General features: G+C 66.2%; 1 protein-coding gene across 1 annotated transcript in view; it reads right to left on the bottom strand.

Moving 5' to 3' along the window:
* The window catches only part of ADGRB1 (adhesion G protein-coupled receptor B1), a gene marked incomplete at its 5' end in the record, with an annotated part of 54,406 nt that overhangs the window by 17,830 nt on the left and 28,357 nt on the right, over positions 1–8,219 (bottom strand). Inside the window, 4 exons of the mRNA XM_029923337.1 lie at positions 1,481–1,678; positions 2,056–2,159; positions 6,288–6,304; positions 7,783–7,900. Coding sequence (XP_029779197.1) covers positions 1,481–1,678; positions 2,056–2,159; positions 6,288–6,304; positions 7,783–7,900 — 437 coding nt within the window. The remainder of the gene's footprint in view (positions 1–1,480; positions 1,679–2,055; positions 2,160–6,287; positions 6,305–7,782; positions 7,901–8,219) is intronic.

Below are 8,219 nucleotides of genomic sequence, written 5' to 3'. Positions count from 1 at the left end.
CACCACCACCGTGTCCACTGTCACCACCACCACCATGACCACTGTCATCACCACCACCATGTCCACTGTCACCACCACCACCATGACCACTGTCACCACCACCATGACCACTGTCACCACCACCACCATGACCACTGTCACCACCACTGTGTCCACTGTCACCACCACCACCATGACCACTGTCACCACCACTGTGTCCACTGTCACCACCACCATGACCACTGTCACCACCACCAGCACCATGACTACTGTCACCACCACCACCATGACCACTGTCACCACCACCAGCACCACTGCTTCCCCTGTCCTACACCCAATCCCAGCACACTGTCAGGTGCCAGGGAGGCTGTGGGGAGCCACCGAGCACTGCTGGCCATTCCTGCGGGGGACGGCTTCCCCTTAGAATTGCCTTCCCTTTTCTCCCTGTCACTGGATCCCTTGGACACAGCTCTTTCCTGGGGTCTCAAGTCTCTGCCTGCTCCTGGTTTCCACCCCAGCTGTCCCCTGTCCCACTAGCCCCTTCCCAGCCCGTTCAATCCTGACTTTGAGGCAAGAAGACGAAGCGGTTCTGAACGGGGGCCGCAGAGCCCAGGCTGCAGCGGCCCAGCCGTGCCCAGCTGTGTAACACTGGGCAGGTGGCCCAACCCCTCTGTGCCTCCATCTTTCCATCTGTGAGACTGGAGGAGGTGACGGCACCTTCTGCTCAGGCCTGTGACTGAAATTCAAGGGACAGGATGCACAAAGCGTTAGCCAGCACCACTTTTCCTCCCTGTTTCCAGGGCAGCCTCCCAGTGGCCTTGGGGGCCGAGAGCCAGACAGGTGGTGAGCAGAGGGTACAGGGTGGCCCCTCAGGGGCCGTGATGCAGCCTGATGTGCTGTGTGACCTTGGGGGGGGTCACTTTCCCTCGGGCTGGGGTCCTGACTGCAGCTCACAAGGGCTGTGCCTCGGCCAGCAGGGCTCGGAAAGGAGGCGCTTTGAAACTCTTCAGCAAAACCCTCAGAAGCACAGCAGGCAGGGCTGGAGGCCGAGGGGCTGGCCCCATGGGCCAAGCACGCCCACAGGGACTGGGACAGGTGGCCTGAGGAGGGGCTGAGTGGGAGGCGCACTGGGTGCTGGCTGGATGCCGGGGTGTGGTTCAATGCCCCTGCCCGAGGGCAGAGTGAGCAGGGGATGCAAGAAACACAGGCTGACATTCCCCCCCCCCCGTGCCAACCCTCCCCCTGCCAACACATCGATCTCTCCTTGTTGGCCTCAGGGTGCGGCATCAGTGCTGCTGCCTGTGGAGGTGGATGTGGGGCTACTGGGGCGGGTGACCTTGACTCACTCCCAGTCCCAGAGCTGCTCAGGGCTAACAGCAGGGCTCTGGGGGCCCTCACACGCCACGCCCGTCTATGGCCTCACGGGGCTGACTCGGGCTCGCACCTGCGCACACACACCCCTTACCCCAGGGCTGGGGACTGCTGGGGACTGCTGCCTTACCGCACCCTGCTTGGCAGGGGGAGTGGCCCAGGGTCCGTGCTGCGGCCCTGTGGCCTGGGGATGCCTGTGGAGGTTCTCGCCCTGAGACCGGACTCTGGGCTTAGAGAAGACCTGGCACCTCTGTGTGGCAGGACACAGAACTTGGGGGCTGCGGGGCCCAAGGGCAGGCACTTGGCTGGGGAGCAGGCCAGCTGGCATCTGCCAGTGTGCAACAGGGTGGGCACGGCAGGGGGCAGGAGGAAAGGGTGACTGGTGCATGCCCCACCTCTGCCTCTGCCTCCAGGCAGCAGCCCTCAGGGAGCGGGTGGGGACCATGGGGGAGAGGGGGACAGAGGGAAGAGGGTGGCGGCAGAGGTGAGGTGGGGGTGCAGTCCATCTGTAATGGCGATGGGCAGGGGGAGACAGAGGCAGGGTGACGATGGAGGGGACAGTACCGCTGACTGGGAAGGGGGCTATGCACCAGCCCACCCTTGCAGCTGCCCTCAAAGGAGAAGGGACAAGACCTCACCCTGGCCACCGAGTTCCCAGGACCCTGGGGGACCGCCCCCCATGCCCCGAGAGCGCTCAGGCACTACCTCCACACGGAGACGTAGATGATAATCAGCATGAGCAGGGTGAGGGAGGACACGCCGCAGCCCACGATGAGCGTCACCGACGGCACGATCACCTTCTCCATGTTCTGAGGGTTCGGTGGGGAGAAAGCGGAGTGAGGCCCAGCCACGTGGTCACTGTGGGGGGTGGGGCCAGGGAGCCTTCCCCTGGTGTGGGCGGTCCTCCCGCTGGAGGTGGGACCTTTGCCGCAGCCCCCCCATCCCCCCTCACAGTTACAGTGGCCTGCTCCCCACCCCCACTCAAGGAAGCCTTTGCCTACACTTCACAGACCTCCGCCTCCACGCGGTCCCAGAGGAGGGTCTCCCCGTGTCACACACAGGCCACAGGGGCGCCAGCCCCGCCTCACAGTGCCTACCCTGCATGCTTCTGGAAGGCAGCTGACAGCGGAAGGTGGGGCTCCCTGCACGGCGCCTCTGCTCCCGCTGCGTCCAACCCCCTGCCTCCGCCGCCTGAGCCCCGTCCCCACCACCAATGCCCGCTGCCCCTCCAGCCCCGTCCCCACCACCGACGCCCGCTGCCCCTCCAGGCGCCCCTGCTTTACACTCTTCCCTCTCGATGTCCCTTCTGTTCTGCCAGGTCCCTGCGTTCCGCCAACTGTGTTCCGCCCGCTGATATGTACCCCGTCCCTGCCCTGGGCCCCGCAGCTCTTCCCCGAGTGGTGGCAAGAGAATTTTGTAAAATGCCAATAGAGGTCACATCCCTGCTCCACTCGGAGTGCTCCCCTGCCCCAGAGTGCTCCCTGACCCACTTGGAGTGCTCTCCTGCTCACAGTGGCCCCCTGCCCCGCTCGGAGTGCTCCCCACCCGCTCGGAGTGCTCCCCTGGCCCGGAGTGCTCCCTGCCCCACTCAGAGTGCTCCCATGCCCCAGAGCGTCCTCCGCCTCACTCGGAGTGTTCCTCTGCCCCAGAGTGCTCCCTGCCCCACCTGGAGTGCTCCCGCACCCCACTCAGAGTGTTCTCCCGCCCCAGAATGCTCCTCTCACCCCCCATTGGAGTGCCACTCGGAGTGCTCCCTGCCCCGCTCGGAGTGCTCCCTACTTGCGCCCCACCCCCAAACTGTCAGAATGCTCCAGAGGCCTCTGGGCCTGGCCCTGCCCACCTTCTGCCTCCGTCTCATGAGACTGCTCCCCGTCACCTGGCTGCCTCCTGGTCCCCACCTCAGAGCTTTTGCACCAGACAGTCCCTCCGCCCAGAAGGCCCTTCCCAGCCTGCCACGTGGAGGCGCCCCTCAGACGGGCCTCGGGCTGGAAAACAGACCAGCCTCCCCACCACGCAGCTCGGCGCAGCCCCGACACCCGGCTGGTCCGCACCCGTCCTCGTGTGACCTCTGGCCCACACAGTCCATGTCAAGGGCCCCACTGAGCCCCAGCTGCTGGCATGTGCCAGGGGGCAGCGCCTACTTGCTGAGCACCGCCTGAGGCTCCTCTGCGGGAGGGACTGAGGAGGGTGATCGCAGCCCCAACCCAGCCTGCTGCCGCTGGGCGTGAGGGGCGCGGTGGGGACGTGACAGGAAAGCACGGCTTCTTAGGGGTCCCCCACCCTAAAGTGGACACTCCTGTCCCTGCTCCAGGTCTGACTCAGCCGACGGCCCCCAAGGCAGCTGTCAGGCGCTGGCTGACCCCGGCCCACTGCCGTGATCCTCTCCCCCTCTGCCCGTTCCTGAAGGCGCCGCCCGGTGTGCTCGCCCTCGGATGGTGCCCCCCCCCCCCCGCCTTCTCCAGGCACCACAGCCTGTCCCCGGCGCCGCTGCCCACACCCGCCCGACAGCGCAGCACCCGCCCAAGCGCAGGCTGTTCCTGCGGCCTGGACGGCCATCCCCACCCTGGACACACCACCGCCTGTGCCCCGCCGCTGCTCCAGCCTGGGCCCCACTGCCGGGTGAGACCCGCCGTCCCTGTAGCCAGTGGCCTCATGTCCCTGAGCCCCCCGGGCTGGCTGGAGGCAGGGAAGGCGGGCTCCGGGAAAGTGAAGGGAGTCATCCAAGGTGGGCTGGGCGGCCAGCCGTCCTTGGGGGCACGACCCAGGGTGCGTGTCCACACCGGGGGCGGAGAGCCCGAGGTAAGTGGGGGCTTGTGGCCGCGGCCTGCCCCTTGAACTTGCCAGGTGACCCTGAAGGCCGGCTGGCCATGCAAGTCATGGGTGGCCGAGAAAGTGGCTGCCTCCTGGTCCGTGGCCGGCTGCCCCCATCTGCCCTCATTAGCCTTGGCAGCCACGTGCCAGCCAGCTTGTCCCCCGCCCCAACCTGCCCACTCCTTCCTCCTCCACCTGGCTCATCCGTCACTCCTGACAGCCCTGGCCCCGCAGGTTCCAGATGGCGTGGAGAAGACAGGGGCGACAGAGTGAGTGGCCCGGGTCCCGGGGAGCTCCAGCGCTTGTTAGGGGCGCTGGGTGAGAGATTTCCAGGGCAGGAGATTGGCTCCAACCCACACAGAGAGAAAAAAGGCAAAAGCCAGCCAGCTCCTGATGGAGACCTGTTCTGTAGCCAAGCTCAGTGCCACCCCAGGGCCTTTGCACATGCTCCTCTCTCTGCCCAGTGCTCTTCCTCTGACCTTCACACAGCGGGCTCTTCCCTCGCCAAGGCCCTCACTGAACATTCAGTCTGAGCCACCACTTCTCTCTCTGTCTCTTCGTCTTACGTTGAGGGTCCCCACCCTCCACCTACCCAAGACTCCTCTCTGTTGTTGTCTATGTGGTTATTGTTGGTTTCTGCCGCCTCAGCTCCCTACTTTCAATCTTCTCCCCGACCGTGCACACATCCATGTATCCGAAACACACAGCTCCTTCTTCAAGCACCATCTTTGTGGTCCTCTTACTAGCAGCTCCAACACCCCCCATGGCTCACGGCTCCCACGTAAATAAGCCCTGACGCCAGCACAGGCGGGCTCCTGCCCTGCTGAGCTCTGAGCCCCGTGAGGCCAGGAGCACGGTCTCAGGCACCTGACAGAAACACCAGCAGCAACAGCCATGCTTTGTAGACGGCCGTCCACGCCAGGCTGTGCTGCGTGCCGCCAACATCTCGCTGAGCTCCGTCCCCGCTGCAGCTCGGGGGCGGACAGCATCGCCCCCTCACAGACGTGACTCAGAGCAGTTACTCAACCCTCCAGCGGCCAGCGGCACAGCTGGGATCTGACATGCGGGTTCCACGCAGAGCTCGGGCGGGAGTGGGGGACACCTGGGTCCTGCCTCCCCTCCCTCCTTGCCCTGGCCTGGCACCTCATCTGGCCCTGGCGCCTGGGCTGTGACCACAGCACCCCGTCTGTGCCATCATCTCTTGGCCCTTGTTCCGGACTCCGGTCCCCGGTGGCCACCCCACACCGCAGGGTTCCCGGTGCGGCCACCTGCTCAGACCCGAATCCCCACGCGCGTCCAACCCGGGCCAGCGAAGAGGCAGGTGCACCCCATCCTGGCTCAGCCCACCTCTGCCACCACCCCACCTGCCAGCCAGGTTCCTCTGCTGCCCCTCCTGCTGGGGCCCCTCTGAGACCCCAATCCCACACCGTTCTCCATCAGCCCCCAGCCACCCGGCTCCCCACTGCCTTCAGGACGCAGCCCCAGCTTGCCGCAGCCCTCGCCTTGCCCCAGCGCCCCACCTCTGCACCCCTGCCTCTGAGCCCCGCCCTGTCCCCTGCTTGCTTTCTGCCATCCTCACTTTCCCCAAGGTGACTGTCACCCCCCTCCTCTGAACTCAGCTGCTGAACTCCTGTTCACCCCTCAGGGCCCCGCTCCAAACCTTCTCCTCACACACCCCTCCCAAGTCAACCCCCCAGGAGGGACGGAGGCTGTGCCGTGTCCCCGGCCTGTCTGACACACATCTGTCTCTCCCATGGGAGCCCGTGCTCCTCTGGGGCAGGGCTGGGGGCTGGCACGGGCCGCAGCCCCGGGCACGCACGGGGGTCAGATGTGGTGATGGGGTATGTGACAGCTCGGTCCCTCCTACTTGGTACCTCTGGGGTCACCCCTCGCTGGGGCCAGGGCTGGCCAGGAAAGGAGGGGGGAGGCCAGCAGGTGAGCACGGGCAGGAGGCGGAGCCCCCCAGCTCTTCCGGCACCTGGGCTCTGAGCCCTCCCCATGCCCTTCGGGCAGAGCCGACTACGGTGCCATCTTACAGATGAGGAAACGGAGGCTCCCAGTGGCCAGGCAGCTTGCCCTCAGGCCCGTGGCCAGTGGGAGGCTCTGGCCGGCGTGAGCTGCCGTACCTTCAGCCTCAGCTGCTCTGAGGGGACACGGGGAGGGGGTCCCGCCGTTCCACATGCTGACGCACCCCTACCTGACACAAGGTCAGACCGCTCGCAGTCCGAGACTCTGCACTCCAGTCCGCCCGCCCTGGCACAGTAGCCCCCAGGCGCTGTGTCCGGAGCGGGCCGGTCTTCCGGGAGACGCCCGGGCACCAAGCCTTCCGTGCCTGGTGTCACAGGGCCGGCCGCCCGCCCGCCCCTCGCCAGACACGGCCTCTGCGGCAGAGCTGACCTGGGGGGCCCAGCCCCCCACCCCGACACCACCTGTGTGGAAGGCTCCGTCTGCACCACGCAGGCCCCCCCAACGCTTGCAGACCCTGGTCCTGGAGCCCCCTGCCGCCATCAACCGGGCCACCCTCACAGCCACCCTGAGTGACACACGGCCACTTCTGTTCTACAAGAGAGGAAACGGATGGAAGGCCAGCCAGAGTCACCGTGTGTCAGGGACAAGCCAGTGTTCCAACTCTAATCCCAGGTGCACATCCTTCCCCTGCCCCGGGCCTTTATCCTCAAACTCCTGAGGACGAGCCGCCACCTGGGGGCCCAAGGCCAGGCCTCATGGGGGCCTTAGAAGCCCCCATCCCCATTGGGTGCAAAGAAGCCTGCTGCTTTAGCGTGGGTAACTACCTATGCAGAAAGCCACCTCTTCCAGGGAGCCCCCAGGATGGCCCTGGCTCCTGCCTTCAGGTCCCTGGTCCAGAACCAATAACACGACAGCCCTGTCATAGGGACAGCCGGATGGGGAAGGGTACACTGAGGAGAGACCCCTGTCCAGCCAGACTTGCCCCAAGAAAGACCTTCCCCAGGAAGGCTGTGGACCTTGAGGGCACCCTCCCCAGGTCTCAGTTTCCCTGTCTGTTACTGGAAGGTTTATGGCAATGACCTGTAAGGTCCCGTCCAGCTCCGTCCCCATTAGGGACCCTGGCTGACAACATGGCTCTCCGTACCCACGTCCCACTGGACCAAGGGGTGGTGGGCAGAACATTCTCAGAAAGGCCTGGAGCGATTTTCCACCCAGAAGGAAGGGTGTCCCAGAGGGCTGATCTGGGGCACCCCCGTCTGATGAGGGCCCGCGACCCCAAACTCCAGGAGGGCCGGTCCCCCTGCAGGGTCTGCCATCCACATCTGCGGCTCAGTGACCCTTCCCCACCGGGCCTGGGCCTGTGGTGTCTGGGAGCCCCTTCCCTCCTCAGGGGGCCCCGTGGGTGGGGGGCTTCCCGGGACCCCGTGACTGGAGCTCGGCCCTGGGCAAGCCAGCCCAGCAGCCCCAGTGGGTTGAGCCCAGCACCCAGGGCTCCAGCCTGGGAGCTGGCCCCAGATGCCGTCACCATAGAAACCAGCAGCCCCCACAAGAATCATGGGAACAAAAAGGAGGCCCTGGCGAAGATGGGCCTCGCCCAGGAGGGCTGTGGACCTGGGCGAGACCCAGCACCCTCAGGTGCCCCAGGACGCCTACCTGGGGCCACGCTGCCTCCAGAGCCCAGGTCTACTTGGGGAGGTTGGGGACGGTCCCCCAGGTAGGCGGCAGCTCCTGGTCCGCCCTCTCCCAGGCAGGCCAGGACCCTGCCCCCCAGCTGAGGGGGACACCGACCAGGCGAAGGGGTCTGCCATCTCCCCCAGGCCGAGCCTTCCCCAGTCCCCAAAAGCCTAGGCCCAACCTGCCTCGCTCCCTCGAGGGTCGGTTCCCTCCAAGCCCCCAAGGAGAGTCGGGGAGACTCACCCATCAGTCACTGGCCGGAGGAGGGGAGCCCAGCTCCAACCAGGCCAGTGCCCAATTCCACACCGCCACCCACCCAGGTCCCACCCACCCTCTCCAGAGGCGGGCCCTGGCCAGGCCGCGGGGGCGACCGCCCCGGGGAGGGATGGGTCCAGCCCCAGCCCCCCCGCCCCCCC

This window comes from Suricata suricatta, chromosome 15 (assembly GCF_006229205.1).
Source record: "Suricata suricatta isolate VVHF042 chromosome 15, meerkat_22Aug2017_6uvM2_HiC, whole genome shotgun sequence".
In the NCBI taxonomy this organism is placed as follows: Eukaryota; Metazoa; Chordata; class Mammalia; order Carnivora; family Herpestidae; genus Suricata; species Suricata suricatta.
The sequence above is the reverse complement of the archived record's forward strand: the minus strand, read 5'-3'. Positions and strand labels throughout refer to the sequence as shown.